This window comes from Leptodactylus fuscus, chromosome 1 (genome assembly GCF_031893055.1).
Source record: "Leptodactylus fuscus isolate aLepFus1 chromosome 1, aLepFus1.hap2, whole genome shotgun sequence".
NCBI classification, from domain to species: Eukaryota; Metazoa; Chordata; class Amphibia; order Anura; family Leptodactylidae; genus Leptodactylus; species Leptodactylus fuscus.
The window spans coordinates 276,069,273-276,085,476 of record NC_134265.1 but is presented as its reverse complement, the minus strand read 5'-3'; the positions used below and the strand labels follow the sequence as shown (position 1 = coordinate 276,085,476).

The 16,204-nt window shown below is 41.6% G+C and overlaps 1 protein-coding gene across 2 annotated transcripts in view; it reads left to right on the top strand.

Moving 5' to 3' along the window:
• The window catches only part of ELF2 (E74 like ETS transcription factor 2), a 70,813-nt gene that overhangs the window by 41,166 nt on the left and 13,443 nt on the right, over positions 1-16,204 (top strand). Inside the window, exons 1-2 of one of the 2 annotated variants that reach the window (XM_075257498.1) lie at positions 6,011-6,348; positions 14,264-14,377. In XM_075257498.1, the coding sequence (XP_075113599.1) occupies positions 6,291-6,348; positions 14,264-14,377 (172 nt within the window). In that variant the 5' untranslated portion in view covers positions 6,011-6,290. Of the gene's footprint in view, positions 1-6,010; positions 6,349-14,263; positions 14,378-16,204 lie in introns of those variants that run through there. The other variant, XM_075257488.1, reaches the window with a different exon arrangement.

Here is a 16,204-nt window from a genome sequence, read left to right as displayed (position 1 = left end):
GCTTGTGGCTCTATGAAAAATCAGCTCTCCAGTTCTTATACTGTTTCCTGAACATCCTATGCAGTTCTAATCTTTTACCTGCAGATACATCAAGGCTCAGAAGTGAAAGAGCACCAAGCGCACCTGAGGACTGATTTGTTTAGTTACAACGTAATTGGTAGAGGCTCTGAGGGGGGTAAAAAAAGACCCCCAAAGATACACCATTTCAGTGCCCAATATGTGGTTCCACACACTTCAAAGACTTTTAAGCAGGTTATCCTGGGCACAAAAGCTTTTAGAATATTCATCTCTGACACAAGACAGACACCCACATATTGCACACTGAGTTAACATACAGTGGCATGCAAAAGTATTCACACCCCTTGAACTTTTTCACATTTTGTCAAGTTACAACCACAAACTTAAATGTATTTTATTGAGATTTTAAGTGATAGCCCAACACAAAGTATCAGATAATTGTAGAGTGGAAGAAAAATGATACGTTTTTCAAAATTCTGATCAAACAAAAATCTTTAAAAAGTGACGTGCAAAAGTCTTCAGCACCCTGTACACTCATGCCTCTAAATAAAATCCAGGGCAATCTATTGCCTTAAGAAGTCACTTAAAGGGATTCTACCATTAAAAAACTTTTTTTTCTAGGTAACATGTCGGAATAGCCTTTAGAAAGGCTATTCGTCTCCTACCTTTGGAAGTGATCTCCGCCGCGCTGTTTGTTCGAAATACCGGTTTGTACCGGTATGCTAATTAGTTCCCTCGCAGCGATGGGGGCGTCCCCCAGTGCAGGAGATGCGATGGGGGTGTCCCCATTGCTGCTCGAAAACCGACTCCAGCGCCGCCTCTGTCTTCTTCTGCATCCTCCCTTCCTTCTTTGGCTTGACGTCGGACGCTTGCGTAGTACGCTCTGTTCAGCGAAGTTTGCCGAACAGAGCGTAAATAGTTAATATATTCCAGCTGTATGTAATTTAGTCTCAGTATAAATACACCTGTTCTGCGAAGGCCTCCGTGGTTTGTTAGAGGACACTAGTGAACAAACAGCATCATGAAGACCAAGGAACTCACCAGACAGGTCAGAGATAAAGTTGTGGAGAAGTTTGAGGCAAGGTTAGGTTATAAAAACCTATCCCAAGCTTTGAGCATCCCAAAAAGAACTGTTCATCCAAAGTCCAGACCGAAATCCCATTGAGCTTCTGTGGCAAGACATTAAAATTGCTGATCACAGACGCTGTCCATCCAATCTGGCTGAGCTTGAGCTATTTTGCAAAAATCTCAGTCTCTAGATGTGCAAAGCTAATAGAGACATACCCCAGCTAAAATTGCAGGGAAAGGTGGCTCTACACAGTATTGATATACGGGGACTGAATACTTGTGCACATCACACTTTCCAGATTTTTATTTGATTAAAATTTTTAAATCCATGTATCATTTTCCTTCCACTTCACAATTATCTGCTACTTTGTGTTGGTCTATTACTTAAAGGGGCTCTATCACTGGGAAAAGTCCTTTTTAACTAATCACATCCTTGCGTAGCCTTTAGAAAGTCTATTTCACACCTACCTTTAGTATGTAGATCGCCTCAGTGGTTTCTGAATAAGTCCGTTTTTATTCATATGCTAATTAGACTGTTGCAGGATACATTGTGCGCTCCTCTCCTGTTGTTTCCTATGGGAGGCTGCTGCTGCTGATGACAACTCAGCTTCCTGTTTGCCTCACACACATAGGAGATAATAGAAGAGAGGAGGCTGCTGGGAACTTCCTGTACTGGCTGGAGGCTCATTAGCATATTAATAAAAATGGACTTATTCAGAAACCACTGAGGCAATCTACATACTAAAGGTAAGTGTGAAGTACAATTTTTAAAGCCTATGCAAGCATGTATTTAAAATCTTAATGTGCCGTCACTCGGTCAAGGAGTTTGGTGCCAGGAAAAGGCTTCTCATAGCCATAGCAAAATAGAAATAAATTTCCTGCACTCAAATTAATGCTTCCAAAATATTGTGAACTTTTATTAACATCCGACAAAAACGTTTCGGTCTTATATAGACCTTCTTCAGTTTGTCGGTGGGGTATAGTGGAAACTATATTTCCACTATACCCCACCGACAAACTGAAGAAGGTCTATATAAGACCGAAACGTTTTTGTCGGATGTTAATAAAAGTTCACAATATTTTGGAAGCATTAATTTGAGTGCAGGAAATTTATTTCTATCAAGCATGTATTTAGATAAAAATGACTTTTCCCAGTGATAGAGCCCCTTTAAGATTTCAATAAAATACATTTAAATTTGTTGTTGTAAGGTGACAAAATGTGAAAAAGTTCAAGGGGTATGAATACTTTTAAAAGTCACTACATGTCTAGGAAACTTGCCATTTTCACCATCAGCTGTGCATTTATTTCTGGGGAAAAAAATTATCCAACACTTGGGGTAAAAATGATAACTATGTGTCTGGATACATTGCTCAAGGGGTGGAGTTTCCAAAATGGGGTCATGTATCAGAAGATTCCATCTTACTGGCATATCAAGGGCTCTACAAAAGTTGCATGGTGTCCAAAAGCCAAACCGTCAAAATCTGTGGTCCAAAACCAAACAGCACTGCTTACCTTCTGCTTGATGCCCCAATAGTAGTTTATAGCGATTGTTAAGTGGGGTATATCAGGAACAACAATGTCACATATGAGGGCATAAACTACTGTTTTGGTACACAGCAGGACGTAGAAGTAGCACAGATTTTAGATCTTTGGTTTTTGGACACCATGTCACATTTACTTAAAAGGTGTCAGTAAAATGGAAACATTTAGAAAACTGAACCCCTCAAATAATGTATCAAGGGCAAATGAGCATTTTATTTTCCATATGTGAATTGTGAAAGGGGAATATGTGAGCATCCAGTTTTGCCAAATATATTGCGATATTTTTTTTTTTGTTGTTGCATTGTACAAGCTGTAGTTTTTTTGTTTTTTTTTACATTTTTCTCAAGATGTTGTCATATAAGGACTTGTTTGTTTGTGGGATGATATTCATTTTCAACCCTTACACACTACAAGACGAATATATTCATCATGAGCAAGCGGGCGGTTGATTCTCCATGTCTGATATATTCGGTACTACCAGTATACCTGGCAATCACCGGCAGAAGCCCAGTTGATACATATAGCTGGGTCCCTGGCGCAACTGCCAGGGATGGAAAACTCTAAGTTCTGACTGTTTAACCCTTTACATGCCACGTTCCGTTCAATATAGCCACTGTGACATATTCAAAAGTTAGACAGAGTGAAGAGGTTCCTGCTGCCAGTCCATTGGCACTCCCACAGTGCAGTCTCTGGGTTCAGGAGGGTGCCATGATAGCCTGACCATGGCCTCCAGCTTTAATAAGTGGAGAAGTCTATTAGCCCCAAACAAAAGGCTGGATTTCGTTGGCTGAATATCAGTATTAGGCTGGGGTCCCACGTGGCTTAAATGCTGCAGTTTGGCTGTTGCAGAAACGCTGTGGATAAAAAACATGGCATTTTATAGTCTCTACAAAGGTAATTCTAGTGAAACCTACCCATACATTGTGGAAAAATACTGTTGCAGTTTTGGAAATCACATGTGAATTCCACCTATGGAAAAGCCAGCGGTTTTTCTATAGGTATAATGGAAGCAGAAAGTCTGCAGAATAAAGCTCTGTGGACTTTCTGTGAAAAGCGCTGCAGGAAAAAAAACATGATGCGTTGCAGCTGCAGTTTTTCCCACTGTGTGTTTTTGCCGTGCTCTTCAATGTGAGGCCCAAGCTAGATCGTTTTTTTTTTTTTGTTTGTTTTTAAATTACATCCGATAAAAAAAAAAAAACAGACCCAAACAGATGTCTATCAGTGTACATTGACATCAATGTTTAAAAATAAAAAAAATCTAAGTATCTGTTAAATGGATGTTAAAAAGGTGATCTGAATAGAGCCTATAAAAGTATTGCAGAGTATTATACAAGAGATCACAGATCTCCTAGAGGGACTAAAACTATGTTTAAAAAAAAAAAAAAAAAAGTTTGATAAAATGTTAAAAATATATTTCAAATAAAAAAAACCACAGAAAAATCACAATTTTTCCAAGCACATAGCTTTATTATATTAATTATTTATTTAACCCACACAGTAAATACTGTAAGAAAAATTTAAAAAACACAAAACTTTGTATATTTTTGTTAAAGCATATCAAAACTTTTTGACAACTTTTGATTTTCTGGCAGTATTTGCATCATTTAATAAATTTTGTAATATACTTTATTAACAAATTTTGTCTGCTTTCTGTGAAATCTGGCATCGCTTTATTCTTTCCCAGGCTATTGTATTGAGAGCTGATCCTTTGTCTTAGACCTCGTTCACATCTGCGTTGGTAATCCGTTAGGGGGAGTTTGCATTTGCTTATTGTATGCAGTGAAAGCACACGGACCCCATAGACTATAATGGGGTCCGTGTGCTTGCCATGAGATCTCCGCAGGGAACGTGCAGACAGGAAAGTACTTCACAATCTACTTTCCTGTCCGTATGACTTGTGCGGAGATCTCGTGACAAGCACACAGAACCCATTATAATCTATGAGGTCCATGTGCTTTCCCTGCACACTGCTTGCAAATGCATTTGGTAGTCCGTTTGGGGGTTCCCCATGCAGATTCCCCCTAACGGATTACCAAACGCAGATGTAAACCAACGGTCACTGAGTAACTTTGTATGGAGTACAGGCTTGAGTAAGATGTGGAGAGAATAAGGGTAGGGGAAGGTCACATAAAAGAGTTATATTGCTGGTTATCTCTTAGTGTATATAACACTAAGGCTGCAGTGCTATCTATATTATCTCCAGAGATATCACTGATTGAAAACACAATTTGGATATTTAAGAGAATCTCCTCTTTCTTTTAACACTAAAAAAAAGTGTTTATGGCTCTTAGAAGACGGATAAAAAAAAAGCAAAAAAAGCAAAAAAAAAGCATCCTCCTTATGGGTTAATGATACTATTTTTGGGGAGCCTAGAACCTTTTGACTAAATTTTAACTCTTTTGGGGGGATAAAAACAAAACATTTTATTTTTTTGTTGTTCACCATACGGCATGTTATTGTTCCTGTAGTATTATGTGGGACAATACGTTAGGATGAGCCAAGATGTTAAGTTTTATAGATTTTACTAGTTTTTCAAAATAAACACTCGTTTAAGTAAAAAATAAAAAATCTCTTTTTGCCCTGTCCTCTTCTGAGAGATGTAACATTTTTCTGTCTGCTTTTTACAGAGCGAGTTGTACTTTATATTGGTACAATTTGGGGGTACATATGACCTTTTGATCCATTTTAGCACGTTTTTTTGCAAGTTGAGATGGTGAAAAATCATTATTTCTGGTGGGTTTTTATGGTGTTCACCATGTGGGTAAATAATGCTATATTATTTTGTCCTAATAGAAACACTATGCCCCACTTTATCCGCAAGAGGGGCAATGATGATAGCAATATCCCTGAAAACCTCTAAGGGGTTAACCCTTGCAATCGGACACTGGCTTTGACCATGGTCACATCTGACTCCCACTATTCATGACACCTGTTCAGTTTCTGAGTAGGGGGCCATATCCATTCTGTACTTCTATGGCATGGAGCACCAAGGGGTTAAAAATGGATCTATGGTCAAAAATCAAAGATCAATAAAATGCATTTTTTTTTAAACTGCCCATTAAAAACAGATGCAAAATACAGGACACTTGGCTATGACAAATGGAGCACATAACCTGTCAGAAATGGATGTTAGATCCATGAAAAAGGCAGTGGTGTGAATACGGCCTTAATACGTCTTCCCCAGACACTCAGCCATTGGATTTAGGCTGAGTGCAGGGACAAGCTGTAGTCTGTAACCATGGAGACACATGGCTCTGCACAAGAGATGTAGACTTTAACTCTTCAGTAGGAGACCTAAATGAAAGAGTTGGATGTGTAAAGACTAATTCTTTAGCTGCAAGGATAAAGAAGCCGAGTGTATAGTAGGCGCTATCTTGTGCATGAGCTGTACTAGGCTGATACCACAGTATACGGGCTGTGGATGAGGAGGACTAGCGGCCCGGCAGCACTTCCTGTGTGGATGTGTGTGAGGCGGAAGGATCGGGCACAGAGCACACAGTCCGTGTAGTGAGCGGTCCAGCTCTTGTAGTCTTCCTGTAGGCTGCGGAAGGATCTGGCCGTGTCTCCTCCCCCCGCACACACGCACTGTGTGTCTGTATCCCCGCTTCCTCCTCTATGCTGCTGCTGTGACTCAATGTGAAGCACAAGCTCCGGGATAAACATGGCGACGTCGCTGCATGAAGGACCGACCAACCAGCTGGATCTGCTGATCAGAGCCGGTAAGGCCAATCTTTGGCATGCATGCGTTGCAGGGGAGGGATGCCCGGATCGCGGGCAGCGCTAGTGAGCATGCACCGCCTGCCCCGGCCCAGTGTGCTGGGCACTGGCTGGGATGGAAGGGGGTGGGATGCAGCTGCGCACGTTGCAGGGAGTGATGGAGGACGGGGTAGGAAGTGATCACCTTGGCTGGGCACACCGGAGGCGAGGGATTGTGCAGGCGATGCAGCGCCGGGAACCAGGAAGTGTGCGCTGGCTATATGTGCTGCCACGCTGTCTGCTTGTCACTGTACACATGAGCCGCTGTGAGCTCGGCACCTAGACACATGTCACACATAGTCCCGGCTGCACCTCATTACTAGCAGGTAGTCGTGTGCAGCAGCTCCTGTCTGCTGTGTGCTCTGTACCCTGCTCCCCTAGCCCTCAGAAAGTCCCACATTGTGGAGCGTACAAGTGTCCGCTACTACTGGCCTGCTGCGATATAGATGCGGCTGGCAGACGGAGCTCTGCGGCTGTTCACATTGATTACGGCATTATTTTTGCAATTTTATTTAATTTTTTTATGTAACCTTAAAAAAACCCCGTTCATAGCGGAAGCGCAGAGATCAAACGGGCAGGAGGGTCGGGTGATAGACAGCGGCGGCCAGCCAATCCGCGCCCGGGGATGGTTCGAAATCTGAGCGCTAACCAATGGGCGCGCGCTGGAGAGGACGGGCCGCCGGCCAATGGGCGCCCAGGACGGCTTTGATTGGCAGCGGAGTGTGAGCTCACAATGCGGATGGAATTGGAGGGAAGAGAAGAGATGTAAACACGGAAGTGAGGGGCGGGGCTTCAGCACCTGGGACACTGCAGCTTGTAGACACGTGAAGGCTGCACAGGAGCGCAGTGTGGACGCCTTGTTATTGTATGGCGGTTATTAGTGTCGGGTTCTATGAGCAGAGCTGTGAGGAGACAAGTGTTCTGCTCAGTGTGCAGCATGCTGGCTGATACTTCTCTCTGTGAAGCTGCTCAGTAGGCCGGTCCTGCTTATCAGGCACTTCACTTACCCCCATGAGGGATCTTCCTGTCATAAATGTCACCAGCAGACATATCAGGACTGGCAGGGAAGATACTACTATTGTAAAGCAGGTGTAGAAAGTCTACCCCAATCTATTTCCAGGAATATTCAGCTGTTTTTAGGAAATAAATGCACACCGCTTCCTACAACAGCGATGTATTCTGCAACTATAATAAAATGCACTGTCACAAATGTGGGGGCTTTTTTTTGTTCAGTTTTGTGATGAGACAGGCTGAGGACACAAGGACGTACTAGTAGTACTGGCACCGGGGACATGGTGCCAGTTAATTCATGATGATGTAAAGCATTTGCCCTGCAATTTACTAGCCACGGGATACCTGCAGAAAAAAAATGCCCCATAAAATCCACTGCTGATCAGTGATGGAAAGTCATGGGCACTGGCTGGGGTGGATGCAGCTGGGCCTGTCCTCATTGAAATGAAAAAAGTTGTAAGGCCAGCATGGTGGAGTCCCGGGGTCAAATCCAGTAATTATACATTAAAACTTAATTGTATAATTAATAATAATGAATTACTTTACTTTGAGACCATAGTGAGTATATTGTTTTCCAACTCTAAAGCCCTGGTCACAATCTGAAGAAGGGGAATTAAGCTTGTGAGCCCTACTTGGGACAACGGTCACCATATTTGTAAAGCCCTACAAAATATATTGGCGCTGTATAAATAAGCAAAATAAGTTATCCACCATTTGTATATTAAGTGATGATTGTATGGAGATAGGAAGTGAATAGGTTATTTCAGGGCAATGTATTCTATAAAGTTGCTTTTAGTAGTTATTTCTGAGTTATTAGTAGAACTACAGAATAGACCAGTGAGCTCTCCCTTGTTACTGTCCAGTTGTCACAGTACTACATCTCCCAGCTTCTGGCTGTCAGGTCAAGCTATGAGTTGACGTTTTGCAACAGCTGGAGAGCCACATGTTGGAAGATCTCTTGTGTAAAGAGTGGTCTAGTATGTTCTTCTCCAGGAGCAATGCAGTAACGTATGTGTGTGTGTGTGTATGTATATATATATATATATATATATATATATATATATATATATATATATATCTCAATTGCTTAAAGTTCTGCAATGTGAACAAAGTATAGTTTAAGCTCCAGAGTGCAGTGGCTATCATCTAAGCTGCTATTATTTTAGTGTATCAGAAACTCCGGTTGTTCAACCTTCTTGAATTCTTTCCAGCCTTTATCATGGCACATCCATCAAGATAAGTGGGATGTTAAACAGTCCATTTCATTGCTACAGCAAAGTTGTAGCTCAAGGCTATTATAAATGCAAGAGCTCAGACTGTCTACCATAGCCCTGAGTTTTACAGTGCCAGTGTTCACATACCATTTCCTATTGTTTGTGGTAGATGCAATTGTTAGGTGATTGATATTGATGTGAAGTTAATTGGTTCTTTGTGTTGTCAGTACATGAATATACCTGTTGTGTTTTTGTGGAAAAATGAAGCACTAGCCTCATAGTAAGTATATTTCATACGTGCAGCTTAGAAATATTGTACCTGCTGTTAATGTATAGTAAACAGTCCGAGGGGTCGCTTGAGTTTAACCTTCCTGAAGTTTTTTTTGGTCACTGGTAGGCAGTCCTATGGTTTAGAAATATAAATATATTGCTTTGAGAATCCTGCGATCATTGAATATATACAGTAGTGTGTGTGTTCTAAAATCTGCTCAATGATAAAAAAAAAAATTGCAAGTGCTCAGATATGTTTAGGATATGTTCATACATACACAAAATATATACAAACATCTATACGTGCAGTGAACGTCTGCAGTGTACTACAGTAGCAGCAAAGTCGGTGCGGTTTTACACATTGCAGATTTATGGTGCAGATTCCAAACCCCAGTTACATGCTATGGACTCAGTGTGACTGTTATTGTTTATGGATTACTGACTTATTTTTTATTATCCTAGTGGTTTTCCCAATAAGGCTGGATTCACACAAGCATTGCAGTCTCTGTAGCAGAATCCGCCTAAAATTGGCGGAGAGAAAAGTCCTGCGAATGCTAGTGAACCTAGCGTAAAGTGGGAATGTCTGATAGATGCAGGTCCTATCTTTGGGGTCTACACCTCTTTCTATTCCCTTGTAGCCTCCATAAGTATCTGCGATCCCTGTAAGCTGTCTTTTATGTTAGGGTCACTCATTCTAGGTAAGAATGTTTGAAGAAAATCCTTAAACTGGTAACAGTGTGCTTCGATCCTGAAAAAAATGTAAAAAGTACAATATCTGCTTAGGTCATTTTCACATGAATGTCAATATGGCTGTGTGACGCAGTGGTGACAATGTAACTATTCACATGTCATATTTCTGGCTGTTTTTCATGGATCTGTCTTAGACTCAATAGGTGCTTCAGGAATGAAAAATTCTCATTTTTAGGACTGCCATATGAATATAGACCAATTGAGACTGCAGTAATGCAGCTGGTGTATATGAGCAGTCTATGGGCGAGCCATGCTTTTCAGTCTGGAGCATTGCCTACTTCTGAAGTTCCTGGATTAGGTGACGGAGCATAAGACATTTTGTAGGGTCCTGATAATACAAGAAGCTACTGGATTTTTTTTCTTTGAGTTCTAATACTTTTCCTATAGGACCTAAGTAGGGGCACTGAGCATGTGACAGTCTAGCCACTCGCTCCATTGTCACTAATCGTGTTTGAGGATTATCACTTCATATTGCCTGTTTCCAGAAATAAACCTCCAGTTCCTGCGTCTGCCTTGAGCTGTGAACTTGTGGTTATCCTAAAGGCTTATAGTAGCTTTCAGCTTTTCAGTAGGCACAGTTGACATGTCCGTCAAACTCCCATTCCCCAGCAAACTGCAAATTTCTAGAAGTGTAGCCCATACAATGTGCACAGTGAGTCTTGTCCTGATTTTTGGCCTTCCAGGTTAGAGATGGAAACTCTTATCTTATCTTGTGTTTCCTTAGAGGTCTGTGGTAGTTTTGTGGAATCTGTCACTCTTATCACTAGTTGATAAATGGAAGCTGATCTATTAACAGGTGCTTGTGTGCAAGGCAGAACATGATTACTGGCTGCATTCAGAGGAAGAGGACAGCAGACCAGGTTTCTGCTGTCAGTGCAGGTAGCCATATTTTCTGCCTCTAGCCGCAGTTTAGACATACGGGTCACGTTTACTACATAAATGAGTGCTGTGTAAGGGCCTGGATTGGCACATCCCTGACTCCTCCTTCAGCCTGTTTTTGGCATTGTGATATCCATAGAAACACCCACTAGTGACTGACTACCAGGAGCAGACTTGACTATTCTTGGCTGCCTGCCAAATGTGGCTGTGAAGACTTTAACTGCTTATTATCCTATTGGTTGTCAGTGAGCTCAGCTTCACTAGAACTTGTTCAGTCTTTTTTGCTTTTATTATTTGGATCTAACAAGTTTGTTGGTTTAGTTTAAAAGATTTTGTTAGGCTCTGTTCACATACAACAGAGTGTCTTCTGTATTTTCGTTTCGTCCTGTATGTTATTTTTTTGTCAGAAAGACACTCCTATCCTTGTCCTTATAAACGAAGCTTGAGCATAGACCTAGATTAGGTTCTGTTCATGTCACATTATCTCATACATGTTTGGTGCATGTATGTGACAAGCTGTTAGGTGAAGCACCAGATGTAGACATAGGGACTTTATTTTCCTCAAAAGAGGGTCCAGTTGGCCTCCTTTATAAGTGTATAGGAAAGGGCAACATACTGGACTGTGAATGGCTAGTTCTGAATATATTAGTGTATTAAACTGTAAATAGAGAAGGGATTCCCGCTGCTCACCATTGGCAAGATCAATAAGGACTATGGGGTAGCACCAAACTAGAATTCAGTGCTATTTGGAAGGGTGCCGACATCCTCCATACACTACGCAAACCCAGAAAATAACTATCCAATTAAAATATCGTCAAGTATTTTATGTTGTCGGTTATGAGGTTTTTTTTTCTTTGTAGTTTAGTCATTAGCATTCGTGACTTTACAGCTGGTTTTCAGCAGTCACCTTAGTCTTTTTTTTTTTTTCTTGTTAATGACATTGTGAACTGGTCTGTATTTTTCTAGGATTGAATCTTGTTAAGTCCGAGCCCCATGTACCATGCGTTTCCACGTCCCTTGGTCAGCTTTTATGATCTGTAAAGTCGCCTGCCTTTAAATTGTTGTGCAGGAGGCAGAAGAAAGGGTCACCTAAAGATAGGCTCAGGCAGCGCTTGCTGCTAGCTGGGAAGGGATCAGCTGTGTGCACATAGCCATAAATGGCCAGAGGAATTGGAGATGGCACCTTGCATCGGATCTGAACGGGGGGCAGCAGGTGCTGGGCTGCTTGCTTGCTTTACACACTTTTTAGAGTCTTTGTCACAAAGTGAATGTTCTTCCTGACTCTACAGGCAGTTACATAGTCATTCTTTTGTTTCTAGTGTTTTAATATATCTCTCCCCCTGACATGCCACACTGCGTAGTTTGAGCAATGATTAATTTTCAGTTTATCCCTGTTTCCTGGAGTGTGTCTGTCTGATATGTTACCTGTTGATTCAGTGTTAGATTCTGCCTAGCCATTCACTTCTGGCACCTTGTTACCTTGTTTCAGTGACTGTTTTGTTTTTGTCCTTAGATGCTCCCATGGTTTGCTTTGTCTGTCTGGTCTTTTAAATGCCATGGGTGCCTAACCTCCTGCAGACTCTTATTACAGGTCTATATACTAAGAAGTACAAGTATACAATGTGTTATTTTTCTGCCAAATTTGTGCCCATGCACGTATGTAATCCACAATATATCCCTGTAAAACCTCCTAAATGTTTTGTACAGCAGTGACATACAGAGTACAGAAAGCGTTCTGGACTATTTCGTTTACACATACCTGTCAGCGCAAGACAAGAAAACCGTACATATAACTTGTACACTTTAAATGAAGAGTTTCAGGTTATCACTGGAAAAACCCTTAACCAGTGCCCATAGATGCTGCACGATGGATGACTGTTGTTGTATTTGACACTGTTATTATTTGTAAAATGAACACTCATACAATTTTCCAATATACTTTCTGTATTAGTTCCTCATAATTTTCTAGATCTGTGCTGGCAGTCATTGATTCTTCTTACTACTAGTGTATAGAAATGAATCCATGGTTATGGCTTAGACAGTCCATGGTCATGTGATGGACACACAGGTGCACAGTAATCAGACATCTCCCTGGTAACGAGCTGTGCACCTGTGTGCTCATCACATGACCGTGGACTGTACATCACATGACCATGGACTGATTTTTATCCTCATAGAGTAAACAGAATGAATGACAGCAAGCAGAGATCTAGAAAACCACGAGGAAGTGATACAGAAACCTATTGTAGAACTTTTCACTGTGCAGACAATAACATTTGTCTCTCGATATTTGTCTGAAAATGGGCAACACATTTAAGGGAATTATCCAGTTTCTAACATTGATGGCCTATCCTTAGGTCCCTTGCAGAACACCGGTACCCAGACAGCCATCAATGTTAGAAATCGGATAACCCCCTTTAAGAATTGGATGGGTGCATTGTGCTTGAAGGGGTTTTCTGGGTTTGTAAAATGAATGACCTTTCCTTGCTATTGACATATCCTGCCATCAGTTTATATAGTACTACCTTTTCAACAAACTTCGTATAAATAATTAAGAAACGGAAATTATATGAAGCTTTGATATGCCGTATCAGAGGAAAATGCTCCTATCAGGCGATTTACCTACTTCTTCTTCACTCTGAAAATCCCTGCTTTATGCCTCTTGAGATGGACTGCATTTTACTTGATATTACATGTCTATAGAGAGGAAAAGCTGGAAGTGCAGGAGATAAGAGAAGACAGGCATAGCCTGATGCTGGAGGAGGGGAGAGGCTGATTTCCACTGTAACTTGGGCTGCTGTCCTAGCTACTGGAGGATTGCAGCCTCCTGGCCATTCTATAGAGCTGATCTGGCTTCTGTAGGACATGGTGTTTTATTGGCATATTTTTTATGTTATTATTTTTTTTATTTTTTATTGTGTCTCCATGAGGTCATAATAGACCTTTGGGGACATCTGATCACTTTTCTTTTTGGTTAGGGAGGCTGATTTTCCTTTGTAACTGGGGCTGGTACATTTAGCCCCAGTTTTAGGAGGAATACAGCTTCCTGCCCACAAATATAGAGTTATCTGGATCCTGTAGGACCCAGCAGTTCTTTCAGCCTATGATCCGGACGGGTCACGTGAGTGCTGGGGTCAAGGGGAGCCGCATCATAGCTGTGTATACTGTGTATATTGAGAGCTGTGTACACAATTATCAGGCAAGGTAATAAACAGTCCCTGTCTTCTCTAGGGGAGCGCTGGCTGTAGTTATAGCCGGCTCCCTGTTTCAGCAGATGAGAGGAACTGCCCGGATGTATATAGTCTATGGGCGGCTCGGAGGAGGTTAAAGCGGACATGCTGTATGCAGCAAAGAAGAAACCTTGTTCCAGGAGATTATGTATCATTTATCTTTTCAGGTACTTGCACCACAAGGCTGGTGTAGAAATAAAGTGAGAGGTGGTTCCATTATGAAACCTTATTATTCTCGATTAGTAGTTTAGGTGTTGGCAGGGGTCACCGATAACATTGCCTGTGATGGTTTATTTGCATTTTGAAGACTGCTGGAAAACTTTGCACTATGAAGTTCTCCGCAGCAAATGCTCCATTTCCTAAACCTGTATTTTGTTGCTGAGATGCTAGATTTCAAGAACATACACTTCTGGCTGTATAAGAAAATGCAAATGATTTCTTTCAAACCACCTCCAGAATTAAATTAAAAACTCAAACCAAGCAAGATGTAAGATTCCTAATGACACAATTTGTTTAATTTCCAGTTGAAGCGTCGGTACACAGCAGCAATGTTCACTGCACAGACAAGACCATTGAGGCGGCTGAGGCTCTGCTACACATGGAGTCTCCCACCATCCTTCGAGATTCTAGGAGTCCGGGTATGTATACATTTATATTCTATTTTTCTTATATATATATATCACCTAATGCTGTACCATATATATATATATATATATATATATATATATATATATATATATATATATATCCTACTAATATTCCTTCCTACTAATATTATAAATGTGAAAGTTTGTGGGTTTGGATGTTTGTTCCTCAATTACGCAAAAACAGCTGAACGGATTTGCATGAAATTTGCCACATACATAGATAGGAATCCCGATTAAAACATAGGCTACTTTTTATCCCGGTAATTGACATCCCTACACGACCGCAGTGAAGGAATTGGCAAAGCTAGTTAGGCTCTCCATATGCAAACGTGCATACAGCTGGGTATCCTACACATATGCAGCAATGTAGCAGAGCCGAGACGCGGGAGCAGGCTGATCGAACTCTGGCATATTTCAGCAACGGAAAAAAGGAAAGGGAAAATACTCAGCCAATTCCAGGTGATACACCATGTCAGTAAGACTCTCCACACGTATATATACTCCTCGGCTCTGCCCAGATCTCTTCTCCCCCAGCTTTGGGACCTTTGGAAGATATCTAACTTGTGAATAAAACCGGATCCAGCACAACCAGGTATGAGAAAATGCAAAAGTCTTCGTTATTTAAAGCATAACTTTAAAAGCACTGAAGACGTACTGAAATCAAATTTCTGAGCGTTATATATATATATATATATATATATATATATATATATATATATATATATATATATATACACACACACTCACCGGCCACTTTATTAGGTACACCATGCTAGTAACGGGTTGGACCCCCTTTTGCCTTCAGAACTGCCTCAATTCTTTGTGGCATAGATTCAACAAGGTGCTGGAAGCATTCCTCAGAGATTTTGGTCCATATTGACATGATGGCATCACACAGTTGCCGCAGATTTGTCGGCTGCACATCCATGATGCGAATCTCCCGTTCCACCACATCCCAAAGATGCTCTATTGGATTGAGATCTGGTGACTGTGGAGGCCATTGGAGTACAGTGAACTCATTGTCATGTTCAAGAAACCAGTCTAAGATGATTCCAGCTTTATGACATGGTGCATTATCCTGCTGAAAGTAGCCATCAGATGTTGGGTACATTGTGGTCATAAAGGGATGGACATGGTCAGCAACAATACTCAGGTAGGCTTTAGCGTTGCAACGATGCTCAATTGGTACCAAGGGGCCCAAAGAGTGCCAAGAAAATATTCCCCACACCATGACACCACCACCACCAGCCTGAACCGTTGATACAAGGCAGGATGGATCCATGCTTTCATGTTGTTGACGCCAAATTCTGACCCTACCATCCGAATGTCGCAGCAGAAATCGAGACGCAGCAGAAATCGAGACTCATCAGACCAGGCAACGTTTTTCCAATCTTCAATTGTCCAATTTCGATGAGCTTGTGCAAATTGTAGCCTCAGTTTCCTGTTCTTAGCTGAAAGGAGTGGCACCCGGTGTGGTCTTCTGCTGCTGTAGCCCATCTGCCTCAAAGTTCGACGTACTGTGCGTTCAGAGATGCTCTTCTGGCTACCTTGGTTGTAACGGGTGGCTATTTGAGTCACTGTTGCCTTTCTATCAGCTCGAACCAGTCTGGCCATTCTCCTCTGACCTCTGGCATCAACAACGCATTTCCGCCCACAGAACTGCCGCTCACTGGATGTTTTTTCTTTTTCGGACCATTCTCTGTAAACCCTAGAGATGGTTGTGCGTGAAAATCCCAGTAGATCAGCAGTTTCTGAAATACTCAGACAAGCCCTTCTGGCACCAACAACCATGCCACGTTCAAAGGCACTCAAATCACC